The sequence below is a fragment of the Colossoma macropomum genome, unplaced genomic scaffold (assembly GCF_904425465.1).
Source record: "Colossoma macropomum unplaced genomic scaffold, Colossoma_macropomum, whole genome shotgun sequence".
NCBI classification, from domain to species: domain Eukaryota; kingdom Metazoa; phylum Chordata; class Actinopteri; order Characiformes; family Serrasalmidae; genus Colossoma; species Colossoma macropomum.
The window spans coordinates 25,647,126-25,668,908 of NW_023494789.1; the positions used below are offsets into that span (position 1 = coordinate 25,647,126).

The 21,783-nt window shown below is 37.1% G+C and overlaps 1 protein-coding gene across 1 annotated transcript; it reads left to right on the top strand.

Moving 5' to 3' along the window:
* Positions 1–355: 355 nt before the first annotated feature.
* On the top strand, positions 356–20,125 carry ap1m3 (adaptor related protein complex 1 subunit mu 3). The gene is made up of 12 exons (XM_036570660.1): positions 356–467; positions 5,111–5,267; positions 5,395–5,462; positions 5,852–5,982; positions 8,093–8,240; positions 9,900–10,026; positions 13,813–13,955; positions 14,112–14,183; positions 14,790–14,948; positions 18,106–18,231; positions 18,333–18,408; positions 19,737–20,125. Exons 1-12 carry the CDS (start codon positions 426–428, stop codon positions 19,757–19,759), a joined length of 1,272 nt encoding a protein of 423 aa, XP_036426553.1. The 5' UTR covers positions 356–425; the 3' UTR covers positions 19,760–20,125.
* The last annotated feature ends 1,658 nt before the right edge of the window (positions 20,126–21,783 follow it).

The window sequence follows — 21,783 nt, forward strand, 5'->3', positions numbered from 1 at the left end:
TATTTAAAATGTCCCTCAGCGGCTCCAAACAGTGTCAAACAGTTCAGGACTGTGAGTGAAAGTCGTGATGCTGGAGCTGTTTGTGAGCGCTCCGCAGGGGGGCGTTCAGTTTCTGACATAAACCGCTAAAATCCGACTGCGTTTACCGAGTGAATCCCCGCTTTAAGCAGAACTCCGGGCGCTGCCGGGTCGTGTGGAGGCGGTAAACTTCTCACGGACTGAGGCTGAATGTGAGTGTAAAGCTGACGGAGAGCCTCATCTGGCGAAAAGCTGAAAAACCGGATCGACGCCTCAGCACCCGGAAGAGCGAGCGACGCGCGAGGGATGGAAACATCGGCTCGGTTTTCTTCTGCAGACGTGAGATAAAACCGTAAAACTTCCTTCTCTGTTGCCTTCCGTTGTCTTCACACATTAACGTGGGCAGAATGGCAGCCTCCGCTATCTTCATCCTGGACCTGAAAGGCAAGGTAGGGTCGCAGTGAGACACAGGACCACCGGCAGGTCAGAAGTGAGTCTGCACCTGTCGGAGAGAAAGAGGGATGGACTAAAACCTACACATGTTGCTCTCACGGAGTAGCCTAAATAATGCCAATATGCCTGTAGTGTCTAAATACGGAGACTGACCACAGAAGCACATGTACGTGGCGCTAAAATACGTAGATAAACTGTTTCTGAGGGAAGTTGAACGTGGAGGACTTCACGTGATAGACGGACGAGCAGCCAGCCTCAGAGTAAAAGTAGTGCAAAAGTAAAGGTGGATTCTGCTAAAGGTAAAATTAGAAGAGCTCAAAAGTAAAAGCAGTGCTAAAACGCAGAGTAAACGTAGTACTTCGAGGTTAAAGTGGTGTAGTTTAGAGGTGAAAGAGGTAGATTTTAAAGATAAAAGTAGTATGACTGGTTTCCTGGACCAGAATAAAGAGGAAGTGATTTTTCCAAAATTCTACATAATTAAATGCAAATAAAGTCGTTCAGAGTTGTTTGGTGTGAAATGTTCTGTTGGAGAAACTTGCCGAGTCAGAATTGTTCACAGTGGTGGTGATAGGAACCAGACGACCACCTCTAAAAGCTCCCTCACAGAAAGTTATTGCATGAAATGGTTAGATATATGCTACCTGATATCTGACACATTGGTATATGGTAGTTTCGTGGTTTGGCTTAAAATGCATTTAATGCATTTCAGTCCATTCAAGGGGTACACACAGGGCGTTGCAAGACAAAATAGTCCCCCAAAGAAACTTATTTAGCCAGATTTTAATATCATCAGCATTACACATAGACCTAAAAATCAGAAGACACTTGTAGATTCACTGGTGGTTTTGGATAGTAAATAAAATGGCTGTATCGGTGTTGTAGACATGGCGACCCCTAGTCCCCATCACCAACACTGTACAGAAATCATAGTCGCTACAATGAACCATTTCGCATCAAACCACTCTGAATGGCTGTTCACATCTGAAGGACTGAATTATTCACACATGTTGAAAAATTGGTGGAATTACCCTTTAAGCCTTGACTAATAAGTCTTTTTAATGGTGAATGACTTTTGACATTTGAGTTTAGGACAAGGCTTAATTCATGTTCAGGAAACTGACTCACAGTGTTTAAAGGTAAATGCAGAGTAGTTTTTCGAAGTAAGTGCAGTCTAGTTTAATGGTAAAAGATGTAGAATTTAAAGGTGAAAGTAGTTGCGTTTAAAGGTAAACAGAGTAGAGCTTTGAAGTAAAATGGTGTGTAAAAGTGAAGTGTTTAAGGTAGAAGGAGGGTAGTAGGCCATGTGAAAGTGAAAACAGAGAAGTGTTTAAAGGTAGAAGTAGACTAGTGCTTAAACCGCAGAGTAGTATTTCAAGTTAAATGTAGAGCACTGTTTCAAGGTAGAAGTCATTGGTTTAAGGCCATCGAGAAACAGTTTTAGTGTGGAGTACTAACCAAACTTGTTCTGCCCCACCACCACAGGTGGCATAACTTTAATGACCTGGAAGTGAAATGATTGAAACCAGGTTGGGGTTGGCCTAGCCCTGTTTACATGTTAACTACTGTTTACATGTCTCCTAATGTATCAAATATGTGTATCTAGTATTTTCACTTGCCATCTCATCCATTCTTTCATTATTTTAAACTGGGTTACATGATAAATTGGAGGCATTACTTGAAAAGCCATTGTGCTAGTTTAGTATAGAACAGTCTCTTTTAGTTAGGGATAATATAGGCTACCTCTGAGAGAGAAAGAGAAAAAGAAAAAGAAAAACCAAGGCCAAGAAGTGAGGCAACCAAAGGGCTTTAGTTGAATGGATTACTCTCTGATATAGGTGCGACCCCTGGCAGTGCTGATGAAAGCTTTCTTGTCTGTGCCCTAGAGCAATCCAATATCTTTTACCTTAAGGCATCTCTGCTCAATCGACATTATATTAGCAGACACTCTTTGATTTCTTAGTCATGTGTCTTTTTCACATCTAGCACACTATTTTTTACCTACTGTAATATTAGATTTCTGAGTTTTTTTTTCTTGTAGTTTTTAAATTAAATGGCATATTCAAAGAGGAGAAGTGAAGGTGCTTCAACTCCTTCTCCCTTTGATTGGTTGTTATTGACTTTACCTTCACATGAAAGGCTCGGCTCTCATTAAGAGAGATCATATAGGTAGTTGATATCGATTAGATTACCAGGCATGACCTAATTACGCTGTTAAAAGAAAGCAAAAGATACAATACCATGCTGACTGGTAAATATAGTTGTAGTTAAGCTCAGGCCCTAAGTGTTCAGCATGCAGTTGTTTCAACGTCATATGTGTTAAAATGTGATTTTATTCAAACTCAACATTATAGCAGGTAATATAAACCAATAAACAGAGCACAGCTTAAACATTCATGACAAAATTATATTTTTTGGAACATGTTTCACAGTGATATAAGCATGCCCAGTGCACTGGATAAAAACATGAGCAGATTGTGATAAGATCAATTAGGATTATGTCATTTCAGTGCACATGAACAGTGTTCAATGTTTTCAACCCAGTTCATTTACAATGTTTGATTCCCATCATGGGCGGCACAGTGGCGCAGTGGGTAGCGCTGTCGCCTCCTAGCAAGGAGGGCCTGGGTTCGATTCCCGGCCAGGTGACCAGGGTCGTTTCTGTGTGGAGTTCACATGTTCTCCCCGTGTCTGCGTGGGTTTCCTCTGGGCACTCTGGTTTCCTCCCACAATCCAAAAACATGCAGTCAGGCCAATTGGACAAGCTAAATTGCCCCTATGTGTGTGAATGTTTATGTCTGTCTGTCTGCCCTGCGATGGACTGGTGACCTGTCCAGGGTGTATCCTGCCTTCCGCCCAATGACAGCTGGGATAGGCTCCAGCACTCCACCGCGACCCAGAAGGATAAGCGGTTTAGATGATGGATGGATTCCCATCATTTATAACTACGCCCAGCACAACCTTGATGATTTCGTTATTACTGAGAAATTTAATGCTTCTGGGCAGCTTCTTACTGGGCTTAAATGTAGTGCAGCGACGCAGTCGTTTTCAAACCCCCTTTAAATCTCCTTTTCAAAAATGGAAAAGTCACGCACGTCTTTTGATGTTCTATAACGAAAATAAATAAATTCAAATCTCACAAACCATTCTTTCTATCAGATTTTATTGATTTTCTTTTGCTTTCCTCTGAATCAGTTTAAGGCAGAATTAGCGTATTGGTACACCGCTAACGGAAACGTACAGATTATCATTTGATAACTGTGTTCTCATGCTGTTGCTTTTACTGCGCAGAGTGCTTCTGATCACACAGTATGATAAACAGCAAGGTAAAGGCATTCCATCGGTAGATCAGTTTTTGAATTCTAACCACAAATTTGGTAGTATTTTCAAGTTTTGTTTTATAGCTTTTATGAAAAATAGATGCTATTCTATGGACTTGTTCTGAAAAGATGATTGAAAATCATGTGGAAATATATATACTTCATATCCAAAAGTATCCAGTTAGTGAATTTAGCTACTTTAATGCACACACAGTTTATATGCTGTAATCTCTATAGAACAGCCAATAAAATTGGGTGCTCTGGGGCAGCCAGGCAGGGATGTCCAAACTTATCTGCAAAGGGCCAATGTGGCTGCAGGTTTTCATTCCAAAAATTATAATTTTAGCTTTATAAATTTGAACTAAAATGTTTTATATTACAATTATCAAATGCATATCTAAAAAGCACCATGAAATAGTCCTTCAGGTATATATTTAAGTAATAAAATCGCTGTCCAGAAAAACCTGTATCTCCAAAATGGCAGCTTTACAGGAGAAGGCAAAAACATTCTTTACTTTCAATGTAAATTAATGTAAAAATATTTTATTCCAAGCAGTTCTGTAGCATTTTGTTTGTCCATTCATCATTAAATTGTCACACAATGTAAAGGGCAGCTGCTCTGGTCAAGTGATGAAGAAAAATAACATTTTTGGACAGTGATGATATATAATATATCACCATAATTACTGGTTTTATTTTAGAGCAAAAGAGCTTGATTTACTGACCAAACCACTAATTTTGCAGTAGCTCTTTTGTAATACTTAATGTTCTAAGCCGAAACAAAATCTTCAGTACACAAAATATGTTCAGCACAACATATTTTCAGTGACTGTTTCCATTTTGTTTCTTATTTCCTGATTTTCGCTCGTCCCTATCTGACCTCTGCGCAAATATTTTTTCTTTAAAAAAGTAATGAAGTTTATTCATAAGTCTAGATTCCTCCAAGATGATTTTTATATTATTGCTCTGAGAGGTCAGCAGATATTTGACTCACCCACTCACTCACTCACTCGTGCTGACTCAACCTTTTTTCCTCTGATGAAATAAGACTGGTTTTGATAATATCTCTTGTAAACAGCAACTGAACGTCCGTCCATCCATCCATCATCTAAACCGCTTATCCTTTGCATAATTTTACCATCTGCTAACATTAGGCACTAATTTTCTGATCAATAAGAATGAATCTGTATGAATGGATGAACAGCATGTTTTCTTTATGCTATTTATATAACTCGCAAACAAGAAGAAATATGTAAAATATGTCATTGATTTTTGTATTAGTGTATGATTTAAGTAGCCTGATTTAACTGTCACCCCTCTAGGTGCTTATATGCCGAAACTACATGGGCAACATTGACATGAGTGAGATTGACCACTTTATGCCCATCATGATGAAGAGAGAGGAAGAAGCAGAGCTATCGCCGCTTGTGACGCATGGCTCCACCCACTTTTTATACATTAAACACAGCAACCTCTACTGTATCCTTTATAAGTAGCTCATTTGATAAGCAGCGACAGTGTCTTTCTTATTTCTTATTGCTATGGCTAATGTGTATGATATTTTTGTCATAGCTCTGCACATAAATCCTTGACAGTTGGTACTCAGTGGTAGCAATGACCAAGAAGAATACAAATGCTGCCCTTGTGTATTCCTTCCTGTACAAAATAGTGGAGGTAAGTGTGCTTTTCACACATCCCTGTCTGGAATGCATAATCTGTAAATATTAATGGTTTGTGTGACTATGTGGATGTATTAGTGGGGAGATAGTAAGTGGATGAATTTTAATTGAGGACTCTACAGGCAATAAAGTATTTTTCAGCTCCACTAACAGAATAAAATATTTTTAAAAAAAGTTGATTTACTGCATTCTGATTTTGTTTAAAAAAGCTCTTACCTAACCTGTATGGACCAGTATAATCTTTATATGATTCTTTGCAGTATGGTCACAAGTAATTTTTTTACGGTATATAGGGACTGTATATAAACTCTCCATTAGTACACTTGATGTTGGAAGAAACATTGAGTGTCTACACACTTCTGGACATATTTGGTTCTGTTGTAGGTCTTCAAAGAGTATTTTAAATCCTTGGAGGAGGAGAGCATACGAGACAACTTTGTGACTGTGTATGAGTTATTGGATGAGGTCATGGATTTCGGGTTGCCTCAGACCACTGACAGCAAGATCTTACTAGAGTGAGTACTGGCTGATTCACTGTTCATTATTCATCATTCCAACGGGCACCATCCACCACTATTCACAGCTCAGCATTCACAGGCTCCCTGTACTCCCTATTCATTCTCTGTGAACTGAACATAGTTTTACAAACAGAGGTCTGCTTCAGCTTGCTCATATAGACACACACTCTGGCAAGTGAGGTATTTCTAATGTTTCTGATCATAAACGGACATGCATCATCACAACAGAATCTGCATTATGTAGTGATAAATGTAGGATAGCAGATGTATTGTATGATTGTAGGAGCCAAACAGGACAACACAGTTTTCCTTTGGAGACTAAAGAAATGAATCTTGTGCTATATGCTCATTAAGAAATATTTTCATAGATTAGTTTTTTTTCTTCCTTAACTTTGATAAGCAGCTACAAAGCACCTTTGATTGACTTATTTATCACATTTATCAGTATTGATCAGGTCCATTTTGCAGTTAACTGTGTGCAATCTCTGATTGTCATCAACACAACGCTTTGTCAGCTGAACCTACATCTGGTCTACATAAAAAGAACACATACTACATAGGCAACAGACAGCCCAACATATAACATATGTAATCAAGATATGCATTTATATTGGCTGTTGTTGTATGCAAACCTTTGTTTTGTTGATGATAAAAAATAAGTTAACACAACCTTCTACAGCGAAAAAAATCAAATATGCATATTTTGCAACTTGTCTGCAAAAGTTTGATTTATTTGCTGAGTTTAGCATAGAAAATATAAAATGTGCCATAACTTTTGCGCAGGCCACATTTTATGTTTTTTCCCCAATATGTTCAGTAAATAAACAAAATTGTGCTTTGAATGTGCATAAGTGTGTTCCCTTTAGAACATGTGTTAACGTATTTTTACTTCAACAAAATATGCAATTTGACCAGGCACCCAAACTTTTGCTTTCGACAAACAATTCTGTGTTGTTGAATGGTTAAAAATAAGCCTGAAGGATTTTATTGATTTGAATTTTTGACATTTTCCAATTTAAGAGAACAAATTCTCATCATCACAACACAAAAAAATGATTATTTTTTTTTCTCAAGTTTTCTTTTCAATCTGTGTACTGTTATCAGACAGAGCATTTAAAAGCTAATTACTAAAAACATATGTGTTTTACAAAATAAAACATCTTGCAGTTTTATCTCATTACTACACCATATTGACAGCAATTGAGGTTTTTCTTTTTACTTGTGCCACCTAACCTTCTGTTCTTCTGGTTCACTTCCTTAGAATTCACAATGAAAGCATTAAAGAGATTCAACAGTCAAAAGTAATACAAACGTAATAAAAAAATTATAAATATTGAGCATGAGAAACATTCGTGGACACATTGTATTAATGAGAATTAGGGTAAAAATAATTAAAAAAAACAAAAATTATAATAATTTAGCTTTTTGGTGTACCATATAGGCTGTTTCATGAAAATGATCAAAAATACTATAATGCAGTCACAACCTCTCTCACATCTTCTTAATAGTGACTCACACACAAACCACACTTTTTAGACTCACAGTTTTTAGACTCACTCATTTACTCACACTTTTTAGACTGAGAAGTATTTGTATGTGTACATCATATAGGTGATGGAAATGGAAAGTGGAAACAGGTTTAGCTGTTTGTCTGCTTATGTGTCTCTATGGACATATATTTTACTCCCTGGAGTCTCCGGCTGCACTTTCATCACACCAACACAACCGCTTTGTTTACTGACTCAACAGCAGCCACGTATCTCACCACTTCTGTGAAATATCTTGTGCAGAAATAATTTCTTCTGCATTGTGCTTATTTATTTACAATTGAAACTTTCTGTGACCTGGTGTCTTTCAAGTATTTTAACATTACCTGTGGTCTTTTCAGTCTTTTCAGCCTAATTTGCTGGGCTTGTGTACTTGGCAACTTCTTACCATAATGAATTAAATGTGAGAGTGGGCTTATGCAGTTTTTCAGTTTTAAATAACCTCATAATGTGTCCCCTGAAATCATATCTGATATCTGATTGTATAAATGTTTTGACCTTTGTTTATATTTTGTTAATAATAAATGCTGATTTTTGGTTGTTGTTCAACTCTGTGTCAGGTATATCACCCAGCAAGGGCATAAACTGGAGGTTGGGGCTCCTCGCCCACCGGCAACGGTTACCAATGCAGTGTCCTGGAGGTCAGAGGGCATCAAGTATAGGAAAAATGAAGTGTTCATGGATGTCATTGAGTCTGTCAACTTACTGGTAAGTTCACTTAAAGGTAATATCTACATTTTCATTTTGTAGTCATGGTTCTGTGTTGCACTTCTTAGATAAACTATATAGGAGTGAAGGTTAATTTAAAAATGCATGCCGTTGATCCTTATCAAGTGAGCGCACAGTGTGGAGATATGAGTTAAGGGAATTGAGAGATCTGTCTGTTCTTGTTCTCACTTCTAATGAAAATAGCAGTCTAAAAATAATCATTTTCTTCTAGTTGATTCCTTATAACCACTGCTGTCAACAAGCTTACTCTGCTGCTTTTATCAGCAGTCATTTGCAAAAGTTTGAACACCCCAATCTACTTACATGTTTTGTTGATTTGAAATTTGTTGAAGTGAAAATAAGCTAACACATCATCTACAGGGAGCCAACTTAAATATGGCATTTTTCTGTAAATGTTAGTGTACAGTTTCTATTTATTTGCTGAATTTAACATGTTGGAAAAAATAAAACATAAAATATAAAATGTACCATAAATTTGCGCAGATCACATTTTATGTTGTATGTTTTTCAATATGTTAAATTCAGCAAGTCATTGTGCACAGTCATTGTGCGTTAAAATGTGCAGAAGTGTGCTTTGTAGATGATGTGATAACTTATTTTCGCTTCCATTTGACTTGGGGTGTTCAGACTTTTGCATACAACTGCGTTACTTGTTAATCGTCATCGTGATTTTGGCCTTTGCAGTCCTGATTTCACAGAAGGCAGAAACATGCAAATAGGAATTTTAATCAATCACAGTGTGTTTTACTGTATATTGACCACAGTACAGTGATCACAGTACTCTGACTAATTAGAGGTCCAGATGATGAATATTGCAAGGCACAATCCCAATATGTCGCTTTATATTCACAGTGTTGTGTCCGTATCATGCATCTTAAATTCTAATCTGTACCCTCGCACTATCATTCCTTTATTTAGTGTACCTTAAGTTACCTTCTTTCATATTCTTCTCAAGGTCATAGTTTCCAGACTTCAATTATCTAACACAAGTAATTACATATTGCAAGACACATCACAATCCCAATATGTCGCTATATCATCACATTACTAATATTGTGTCCATATCTGTACTTCTTTATCATTCCTTTACTCAGTATACCCTAAATTACCTTTCACTTTCTTCTCAAGGTCATAGTTTCTAGAGTTCCGTACTTTGAATGATAGAAGAGACTTTGATTGTTTTTCTCTGCTGTTCCTCTTGCTTGCTTTATTCTGCATCCTGTCCCAGGATGAATGTCCCTGGATCTTGGTGTACTCCTCAGGCTGTGATTCTGAAAGGCAGCCCACAGCAGCTCTCAGGAGCACCGCTCTGTCTGATTAACAGCAGCCCCACGTTTCATTGCTTTCTAATGGGGCATTACCATTCACATTACCATGCAGCTTTCTCTGGTTGACTTTTTCTCCTCTGCTGCATTTTTGGGACTTGTGGTGCTTTAGGGTTTATTTGGTGTCCTTATCTTTAATTATTGTTTTAATTGTATTAATATTATGAATATATGATTATTACCATATGGTATATATTTTTTGGAAATAATTGCAGTTGATAATGATTATGGAGATGAAGTTTTACCCCACACACATACTTATATAATGTCTTTCTCATTGTGTCACTGTGTTTCTTTCTTGGTGTTGTACCAGGTCAGTGCTACAGGCAGCGTCCTGCGCAGTGAGATTCTGGGCTGCATCAAACTGAAAGTGGTTCTCTCAGGCATGCCTGAGCTGAGGCTGGGGCTCAATGACAAAGTGCTCTTCGAGATCACTGGCAGTGAGTGACCATATTTACTTATTAGAAACCGGTCTTGTCCACGAACAACAAATTGAGTGTCAGTAAATATTGTGATAGTTAAAATACAAAAAAGAGTTACACATTTGTATTACTAAGTTGAGCACTTTATTAGCCTGACAAAACATAGAGAGAAGGAATACAAGGGAAGGAATTAAGGCATTATGTTTTGTTTATATATATTTACATTCAATATTGTGCAGCACAACATTACACAGTGAACGCTTGGTTAAGGACTGGACTGCATTATTATTCACCCAAATTATTTATGTTTATTTGATTGTTAGTTGTTGATTCATCCAAACATCCAAAGAAACGTCCATGACCAATATCCGTGGTCAGGATGCACACATCACCTGACAAAACACTCATATCACATTTGCATATTGTGCATTTACGCAATATCAACACTATGAAGGCCAATTTCACAATAACAGTGAAGGAATAGTCTATTGTGCAGCCTTAGTGTGTGTACAAAGACCTAATTTTACCCCAGTCAGGGCAGGCAGTTCATTCTCTACCTATCGTATTTGTACTCCATTGGTAGCTTCCCTCCCATCTGTTTCTTTTCCTTAATCACCACCGCAGGCTTTTGCACAGCAGGTGTCAATCACCCTAAAGATCAGCTCCCACTTACGCATTCATCCCCACATCCAGACCAAGCTGGAGCAGAGAATAAATCCATTTCAAGTGCTACTAATGCTAGAAATGTTACCCCATCAAATTGGACGATAAACAAGTCATTAAATGAGTTTACCACAAAGGACAGAAGGGCACAAACATGCTGTAACATTGAGAGTTCTTTGACTGGAAAGAAAAACAGTATTATCAGAAGTTGGAGGAAGTGATGCAGGCACATTGTCTTCCTGATGTACTTCCTACTACGAATCTATAATCCAAATGTAGAGAACTTCTTCTAACTGGTTACAACATCCTAATCTATGATCATCAGGTGGCAATATGAAACCAGTGATGCATATTTTTTAAATGAGGGAAACACTGCTCTCTGCAGGACAAGATAGTTAAATATCTATTTAAACAGGGACTCGATAGAAAGATGTTCTTGGGATCACTGGCATTGTGTATTATGAGAATGTTAGACAAAAACAAAAAGGTGGAACGAGGAACTATGTCTATAACCAAAGCCAGACAAGATGACAGAGATCTATTTGGGGCCACTTAAATTGTAACACAGACTCATCTTTGTTTAGTGACACATTGCATTTATTATGATTTTCTTCATGATTTTCTCATTTTTGACAGTCTGCTTGGGACAGTTTCAATTAATACACAACCCCATCAGTATTTGTTGACAAATTGCATTGTACATTATTTTTTTAATCATTTAGTCATTTAGAACTCAGTTTTGCTAAAATATTATACCAAACTCTTAAATACCCAGAGTACTCAGAGACGATAAACAAGTTAGTTCTGGAGTGACTAATTTGGGACACCAATCAGCTTTTCTCACTTTTGCTGGCACTGGACCCTGGGGAACCAATCAGGAGGCATTAGACTGAGAGGTCACACCTCTGTATGACCTTTAGATGGCATCAGTGAGTGTTTGAGTATGAGCAATGAGGGCTGGGTCCCAGCAGGCCTTTCCTGCTACTGAGGGAACACAGAGACTGCTGAGCTGTGCCTTCCAGTGCACTCCGCACAGCCCTTTTATGCTCGCCTGTAAATGTCAGTGATACAGACAAAGAGAATTAGACACTCTAGACAAGGGCACACTTTATATAAGAACTGTCATACAAGTACCCAGAATTCAGCAGGTTTAAATGCTCATATAAACACCAACTGCATCCTTTTCTGCTGCTTTGTTTCCCTTCTTTGGCCCAACCCCACATACACACAAATTCACACTCACACAACCACACAGCAATCCCAGTTCCATGCTGTGAAAGGTCCATTTCACAGACTGGAGCTCAGAGCGCAGTGTTGAATTCCCAAAGCTCACTGGTATTAGGGACTTTAGGACACTCCCAGGCTCTGAGTCATTAAAAGCCTGCTCTACAGCTGATGCCTTCTCCTGCTCGCAGGTCAAACACCCTGCAAGAGCCAGCAATCACACAGGCACTTTCCTTTGTGTTTCCTTTAGGCTATATCTGCAGGCCGAATTAAATTAAAACAAAATATCGGAACACTTTAATATAATCTACTTTATACACTTCCATGATGTTTTACTGCACATGATTTATTATTTGTATTTCATTTGCATCCTGTCTATCATAAAGTAAATACAAGGTCAGTACAGAAACAAAAAGGACACAAAGGTTTACACAATGTGTGTCATTCCATTCACTTCAGTCTTCTATTCATCTGACAATCAGAATGTTTCCATGTCTGTAGAGTGGCCAATTCTTGCATGACTATGTCATATAATGGTTACAGACAAAGATTATGTCAGGGAGAACATCTTCAAGGAATCCTAACTCTAAGGAGGGTTCTCCACTGAATATCAAGCCATATCTTCCTTTGTTAATCTGACAAAGCTAATTCAGAGTCATCATTAAGCAATAATACAACTGGATTCAACACGAATTTCTCTCTTTACATAATGTTATATGAAATTATCACTGTCCTTAGTGTTTTTTTTAATTGGAGCTGCACATTACATTGTGTGAACATTTCATCATGAATAGAAATGGCCCAAAATTGGGCTGAAACTTATAGTAAAAGGGAAGTTGCACTTATTATATGTTTTATTAATATGTTTTAGGCCAAAACCTTATCTCAAAGCTATCATAAAACAATGTGTCAGTCACCAGCCAACATATCTGTATCCATTTAATGTTTGAGGGAGCTGTTAGAGCCATTAAGTGCTTCACACGTCTGATTACTATCACTACTGCTGTGAAAAGCAGACGATTTGCAAAATTCTGAGAAATTCCTGCCTCTTAGTTATTGTTGCTACATCTGTCAAACTTACGTGGTAGTATCTGTAATAGATGAAAAGGCTCAGTGGTATAAAGGAAAATGTAGAAGCACATATTGGAGTGCATTAAAAGATTTTCACTTAAGAATAAATTGGCTTTACAAGATGTTCAGTACGACTTGCATGTTTGAGAACGTACATATTAGGCATGTAGGCCCATTTAAAATGAATGAAAATGCATTCTAAAAACCTCATTTACATGAATCAAACCATAGGATATCATTTAGTCACTTTAGGCATTAAAGTGTCAGGTTCTCATGTCTGAGAAAGAGGAGGTTTTAAAGAAGGAAGCTACATCTTTGGATGAGATAATGGTAAAACTAGAGCTAGTCAGATCAGTGTTAGGTGCTGAGGAGGACTTGTCATCTTTAACATGAGGTCTTTTAGCAAACTTCAATGAAACAGTACAAAGAACAGCATGTGTGAGCTCTGTTGAACCTGATTGCTTTATAAAGCTAACTGATCCTAACTTTTTTCTTTTAAGTTATTTATCATAGGCATTGCATTAAAATGATTTTTAGCAAGTACAGTAACCCAGGTAAAGTTCACTCTGTCTATTAATAGTTTGGACATTGAGCTGTGAGTAAGAAATTTTGAAAAATAGGCAGAATTCCACTCTAATTTACATTAAAATGAAGAAGTTGCTGTTTTGGAGACATTTTCCTAAGACAAAGATGATATATTTATTTGTGTGTGCTTTTAATCTGTCTGCATTGCTCTTGTGTGTGACTGCAGTGCTTTATGATTGATTATCACATTTAATGTGCTGCGTTAAAGTGCTGGTGTATTATGTTAAATGAATTAAATGTGTGTCCTTTGTCTTTCCACAGGAGAGAAGAGTAAGTCAGTGGAGCTAGAGGACGTTAAGTTTCATCAGTGTGTGCGTCTCTCTCGCTTTGAGAATGACCGAACCATCTCCTTCATTCCCCCTGACGGAGAGAGTGAACTCATGTCCTATCGACTTAACACCACAGTGAGCATTACACACCCCCCAGCCCACCCACACACACTCAGACTAAACCATCAGAACCAGCCTTTTTTGTTCGTTTGTATGCTACAGTTGTGGAAATGAGCACTAATTTATTTGGGTCAGTCCTAATTTAATGAATCATCATTGTAATTCTTGCAGGTGAAGCCCCTCATATGGATCGAAAGCATGATTGAGAAGTTTTCTCATAGCCGAGTAGAGATCAAAGTTAAGGTACTAGCGCACATACACACACACACATACACACGGCTCAGACGCATTGTACACTTCACTGCCCTAGTCTTCACACTTTCCTGGAAGCTCCAAGGTTTACCTGACATGTCTTAAGAGTTAGTTGGTTCTTAAACAAGCAGGCTTTGTCCTTTTGTCCTTACCCTGCTGAAACTTGACTGATTTAAATTCTGAAGACTGTCACTTCACAACACTATGACACAGTGTTGCATTTTAACCCCTTTAACCCTTGCAAGTCTGTGGTTCTTCCTTTATTTTTGCTTTACTATTCAAATGTAAATATGTAACAACATATTTAACAAGATAAAGAGTAGGATGACATTTACACAACACAAATCATAATATCTTTTCTCTTACATACTGATACTATCTATTACCTGTCAAGAGGTTTTCTTTTAAAACAGGTCTTTTTCTTTATTACCCTTCACTTTGTAGGTTGTCCAGTTTCAGGTGGTTAATCATAAACCGAATAGTAATCACAGAAATAAATTCAGACTCTCTGTAACCATAGGGTCACATTCATACTGTGTTATTATGCTTGGCTGAGCGTTGTGTGTTTTGTTCAATGTGGTGCGCTTTGTCCCTCAGGCCCGCAGTCAGTTTAAGAGCCGCTCCACAGCCAACAACGTATCCATCCTGGTGCCCGTGCCCAGTGACGCTGACTCACCCAGATTTAAGACGAGCACTGGCCACGCCAAGTGGTTGCCTGAGAAGAGTGCTGTTGAGTGGGTCATCAAGTCCTTCCCAGTGAGTGACGCTTTTACAGCACCTTATAGAACTGCCCAAAGGAATGCTGTAATATCTTTATAAACAACACATGATATACAGTTCTATTCAAAAGTCTGGAATCACTCGCCATATTAATATTTTCTTGTTCTTTTATATGCAATAATAACATATTCAGATTTAAATATTGTTAAATCACCTAAATGACTAGTATTTATTTTTTAATATTTCAAGTATTTTGAGACGAAAAAGTGTAAAGTAATACATTATTGTTATCTTTTTAAACAATTTTATCTTATCAGCCTTGACAGTTGTTCACTTTTGAAATACAAGGCATTCTGTATATTAATTTTATTAAAACTTAACTCCTGAAATTATACAGCTTTCTTAAGCAATGTAGAATTGAGTACAGTTCTGTTCATCATTCTAGACTCATCTAACATTTCTTTATAGCTTCCTATCCTACTATTAGTTACACTATACGTTGACAAGTTTGTAGACACCATTAATTGTTTTCAAAAATGCAATTTAAAAGAGTACAATTTTCAAATCGCAAGAGCTGCAATGTTTTAAGGGCCCGTATTGTGAAACCTTTAATTTTCCTCATATGTTTGAAAGAGTTTGATGTAGTGTATACAAATTGCTAAAGTTTCAAAATGTGTATTTATTGTTTCTATGATATCACAAAAACCAACATGTTTACACATATCCACCTATTCAGCATACAGCTGTTTTCCCCTGCCTATCCACATTGAAGTTATAGGTGTGTTACTGAGTACTGTGTGTGTTACTTACAGAAAAATTGCAATTAGTTATTTTCCCCAAAAGGTTCAGCCCTAGTATCAACCTCGACTCTACTCTAGGATTTGCACTAGATGCTTAGCACTGGGCACGGTGGTCCCATGGTGATATTAAGACACATGATGGAGGCTCAGCGTCTTGTTATATTGGCTGTGTTTTTCTGCAGAGATTATAGAAACTGTGTGTGCACAGTTGGCTGCCTGTGTTAGCTATGGGTGCACCTTAAAGTAGCTGAATTCACTAATTGGAAGGGGTGTCTGGATACTTTTGGACATATACATGATACCTGTGAAGTTGCACGGGACTTGTATGTTCAACTCACTTTAAACATTTATCTGTTTTTTTTATAGTTTTTATAAAAGTATTTTAATTACTTGTATATTACTGAAAACATTCATTTAACTTTTTTGCAAGTGCATTTTTTTATCAGTAAAAGGAAATGAAGGTGTGAAATGCATGAAACACTCTAGGCATGTGTCTTCAGTTACACCATGATAGCACTACTATAAGAGCTGTGAATTATTTTGCTGTATGAGCAGACCCCTGCATCTTACAAGCAGAGGAAAACCACAGTGAAGACTGCCCAAATCAATTTAATCAAGCGAAACTCTCAGAGGAAGTACATGTGTAATAATGCTTTGGACTCACAGGAACTCATGTGCAACTCAGCACTCTCCACACAATATGTAGTGGAGCAATGAATTACTCATATTAAAGTGTCACACGGTTATTAAACCACTGAGACACATACAGATACAACCAGCAAATTGTGAGAATATCTCATTACTGCGTGCAACATCTTACAACAGCTTGGGCAGCAGCTGGCTTAATTATGACTCTCAATGGGCCACATATGTATTATCAGACAGAAGGTTACAGTTGATCTAATGTAACTGAACTAAGGTATTTTAAGTGCTTTCTTATGGGTTCTTTTCTGTTTTCTTTTTTTATCTCTAGATTTATGGAGACAGTGTTATGCAGGAAGTTCAAGAACCTTTTGAAATAGCTTCCTTTAGTTTTTAACATGCAAAGGGTACATTTATATTGTGTACTATTGTGATAAGGTAACATGGAAAATATTTTGATGTAGTTGCGTTTATGATAGTTGTTAAGCATTATGATACCAGATACTTCTTTTATTGTTTGAGCTGTACTTAAGACTGTGTCTATCAGTGCTGATAAGAATGCTCCATATTCAACATCGCATTTCTCGGTCTGAAATAGTGAGCCATGTTTGTTGTGTGCGTGGGTGCATGTTTTCCCACTGTAGTTTCAGTACGTATGAAGTGTTACGTAAAGCCACAAATGTTCCACTCATGCTATTAAGACACATTTTCTAATATATCTCCATGCAGACCTGGGCCCATATTCACAAAGTGTCTCAGATTCTGAGTGTTGATCTCAGATCTACATGAATCTAATCCTAAGTGAACACTCCTACTTTAAGAAGCTTTGCGAATACAGGCCCTCGTGTTATAACTATTGACAAAGAGGATAAAAACTGTTAAATAGGGATCCTACCAGATTTTTTCAGTATTCCTGCATAATTCAGTCATTGAGCTGTGAACAAAGTCATTCAGAATGATTTGATGTGAAATGGTGCCTTGTAGAGATACTTACCGACTGATGATCTCTACAGTAGTGGTAATAGGAACCAGGGGTCACAATGTCTACACTGCAAATATAGTTATTTTATTTATTATTTAAAATTACCTGTGAAACTAAACGTGTCTTCTGAGTTTTTATATGTAATGTTGATAATGGAAAAATAGCATTAAATCTGAAAAAGTTTGTTTTCTTTGGGGACTGTTTTACCATTAAATGCTTTGGATGTACCTCTATGCCATGAACAGATCTCTTAAAAAAGTTTTAGGAAAAAATCTTATTTCAAAACTATTGTACCTCAAGCATATGGAAATGTATTTGTCACCATGTCATGTAATAAGTTCTTTTGAAGTGCTGTGATAGAAGGCTGCTGTTCTTTTGATTTTGGCATGGTGAAAGCTTATCTTGCACAGTTTTTGAAATACCAGCCACAGTACAGTAAATAAAAAAATTTGACTACACATGTATTCTTCTTGTATTTATCTTTGGAAATGTAGCTGATGTTCATAGATAGGCCTTTGATTCTTTTGTTTCACAAAAATGAAAGCAAAACAATTTGTAAAAAATCTGTTCCATATTCAAAGTAATTGGAAGTTGCCACATTTAGAGGAAAGGATGTTTCATTTGTCCACACAATTCTCTGTACTGTTTTAAAACTATTGCTGACATAGTCTGACATGACTGGACAACGAATGAATTTAACATAATTTGGGCACTTTTATAAAGTATTTTAAATTGTGTACCTATGTAAAGAGTTCATGTATGTTTACAGGGAGGGAAGGAGTACATGATGAGGGCTCACTTTGGACTGCCGAGTGTGGAGAGTGATGAACAAGAAGCAAAGAGGCCGATTACTGTGAATTTTGAAATCCCTTATTTCACTGTGTCTGGGATTCAGGTGGGTCTGGAGTTTAAATGCCCATGAGCGTACATTGTTTAGGTTCGTAAAAATTTAAGTAGCTAATAACTGTAACGCTGCCTATGTTTCCATGTATTCAGGTCCGATACCTAAAAATCATTGAGAAGAGTGGCTACCAGGCGTTACCATGGGTACGATACATTACACAGAGTGGAGGTAAATCACACATACACGCCCACACACACTGAAAAATGTAGCACATTGAATTTACTTGATGCACATAAATAAAAAAAGTCTATTTATCTTGACAATAATTGAGTTTTCCAGTAAAAAAAACCTTACCCCAGTCCATCTGCAGAAAAGATTTGTTAGTACATCTAAACTAGTGTTTTAAGTGTTGAATGTTGGTACTATTGTATGTATTCTGGTATTGTGACAAAATACAGGATTACTGGAAGAAGATTTATTTTGCTATACAAAAAATTGTTTACACACAATTCGCTGTGTCTCCATCTGTATCTCCTTTTAAGTCTGTAAGGGTGTGTTAGGGCAATAATAATTTCAGTTGTGTTTTAAAAATTCTAAGTTGCTTTTCTAAAAAATGCATCGTAACTAAAGTCAGAGCTAGACATTCCTTCTAAGATGTGGTTGAATTTGATGTCTAAATGGTTACCTTTGGAGAAATTATATATGAAAGCCCATTCCCACCAGGCAGAGGAGAAAAATCGCCAAAGGTTTTCTTTCTGGCAGCAGTATGTCAAAATATTGACTTATTTTCTCAAAATACTGACTTTTACTGAAATTTTATAACTTATTATTTGACATAGTATCTCAAAGTCTTATAGATATATAAGAGAAAATAAGTAATTATTTTGAGAAAGTAACTCATTATTTCAATACACTAAGTAAATATTGACAATCAGTCATTATTTTGAGATACCAAGTCAATATTTCAAGAATGCAAGTCATTCTTTCAAAATGCTCAAAGTCAATAATTTGAAAAAGTAAATTAGTATTTTGAAAACATAACTCGCCATGTCACGGTACTAAATCAATGTTTAGGGAAAAGATGTTCTTAAGTAATAAGTCAGTAATTTGAGAAAGTAAGTCAGTATTTCAAAAACATAAGTCAATAGTTAGAGAAAGTAACTCATTATTTCAGGATACTTTGTTAAGAGCATGCACACATGCACAAACCATACTATCTAGATCTACCTTTGACCTGCATGACAACTTGAGACTCCCTAGCTCTCTCTCTTTCTCTCTCTCTCTCTCTCTCTCTCTCACACACACACACATACCCCTACCCACTCTCCCTCATGCCACATTTTAATAGAGTGTAGACTATCAGTTTTCCATTTGCATCAGCGATACCAGAGGAGAGGGAGGCACTCTAATCCTTCAGCTCTTTTCACTTATTCATTAGAAATGCTAAGCAGGCTGCCAACTTACACACATTTAGAATGATATACACACTACCCATTCTTTCAGCAATTAAACATTGATTTTATTTATTGACCTTATTATATGATTATATTTGACAGATTATCAGCTGAGGACAAACTGATGGGATTTGTTCAGAGCGATGGCTGTTTGTGCAGACTGTCCTGGCCTTCTGTTCTCCTCAGAGCGAGAGAGAGAGCGAGAGCGAGAGCGAGAGAGAGAGAGAGAGACAGCTCTGTGCTGTTCTCAAACATCACTGAACCGGTTACAGCCTCTCTCTCTTACACTTTATCTATGTTAGTGTGTGTGTGTGTGTGTGTGTGAGAAAGAGAAAAAGAGAGAGAGAAAGACAGTAAGTTTGCATGTGCATTAAAGGGTCCATGTCCTGTGTTCGTTTTGTATGTTATTGTTTTCTCTTTGAGGTCCACTTATAAAATTTGTGTGGTTTTATGTACCAAAAGCAGTCAGAATTCATTTTTATATGGCCATTTCCAACCTCTCTTTATTCCTTAGAATTAAACAGGCTGTTTTTGTTACTGTGCCTTTAAGACTGGTATAAGGTAAATGAGCCCTGTTTTGATTGGCTGCCCTATATTGTGCCTCACTCAAAAAGCAGTCCAGGTTGAAACATTCCTTAAAACGTGAATGGGTGAAGCTAAACTACTGTAAGCTGAATAGGTGGATATATGTAAATGTGTAGGTTTTTATGACAGCACAGAAGCGGTTCATTCAAAAAAGCTTAGTATCCATATATGGACTGGGGAGTGTTTACATATGACATTAAATAATTTTATTTTAAGGAAGCAAAGAAAACTCAGTTTTCCTAGATATGAGCCCTTTGTAATGTCTTTGTAAAGTGAACAAAGCAATAAGAAACTGGTCATGCAATGTATTATTCTAGGATTATTTTGACAGTTAGGTTTGGTATTTGGTTGGCTTTGTTTATACATGTGTAGTCTGTTACTTGTTTAGCATTAAGTTTAATTGTTAGTATTTAACAATAGAATGATTATGTAAATCCATCATTTTAAGAAAAGTCCTTGGAACTAGTTTAAATATATCTTTTATTACTCCTTATCTATCCTGAAAGAAGGAAGTGGCCATTTTTATTATTTTGTTTTTATAAAACTTTAAGGCATAACCCCACTGACCGGTGGAATGAATACCTTGTGCACAAAATCAATGATTAATAAGGCTGCACACTGTCAGGCACTGGTGTAACACTATATTTTCACCGCAGTATCCTTGTAGCCTTGTCTATTGTGTTTGCATTTGCAAATGCGAAAGTCTAAAGAATGTCTCTACTCACAAATGCAAGCAAACTCAAGAATCAGAGAACTGCTGAATTCTCAGTTACTGTAAGAATGAGAGTTTATAATGAATTCATTCTAAGGAAACCTGGATTGAGGAGCTAAATGTACAGTTTTGTGTACTTCTGTCACATATAACTCTACAGCACGTGCAGGGATGAGAATATCTCAGCTAGAAGACAATGAGAAAGGAGACTCCATATCACTGCCTGATCTGTCTCCAAATCCTATGATTAAGCATTAGACCAGAAACGTCCTGCTTTAAATTTCCGCTGTCTTCTACGTGTTATTGTAGAGAATACACTGCCATAATTCCCTGTATTCAGCATGCATCACTTGTTCTATCAGCGAGGCTGCCGTGCATATGGAATATTGTTGGCACCTCTGCAGAGGCAGCAGAATATATTATTTGTCGTAAGTATGACTGCCTGCCTCTCTTTCACATTCTCTCACCGGGGGCCAATGGTGTGCAAACCTCCAGATAATTATTCCACCACATTCCCGACTCTGAAATGTGTTTTTGATATCCCACTTTTTTATTTATTGATAACAGCTCTCTGCTTCCACTTGATACTGTACAAAAGGTGACTGGAAACAAATAAACTGCAGTTTTTTTCTTTTAAATTAGGCTTGTTTATTCTACCTGCTTACTGTTGTTTTATCTCTTCCCTTTATCGACTGATAAGTGTTGCCTGGTTATTGAGGTGTTGGACTGTAATTCAGATCTCATTTGGGTCTAGTACTGGGGCCTATTTGAGAAACACAAGTGAATATATCGTTGTCATTGTCTTTGAAATTGTGACTTTACAGGAAAAGGAATAACATTCTTTACTTTTAA

What these genes read in the sequence shown, in the direction of transcription:
- ap1m3 (XM_036570660.1), top strand. Translation starts at nt 426, where the DNA reads ATGGCAGCCTCCGCTATCTTCATCCTGGACCTGAAAGGCAAG. An exon ending in TCCTGGACCTGAAAGGCAAG is followed by an intron (nt 468 to 5,110) that starts GTAGGGTCGCAG and finishes TCACCCCTCTAG; the next exon opens with GTGCTTATATGCCGAAACTA. An exon ending in GCTCTTCGAGATCACTGGCA is followed by an intron (nt 10,027 to 13,812) that starts GTGAGTGACCAT and finishes GTCTTTCCACAG; the next exon opens with GAGAGAAGAGTAAGTCAGTG.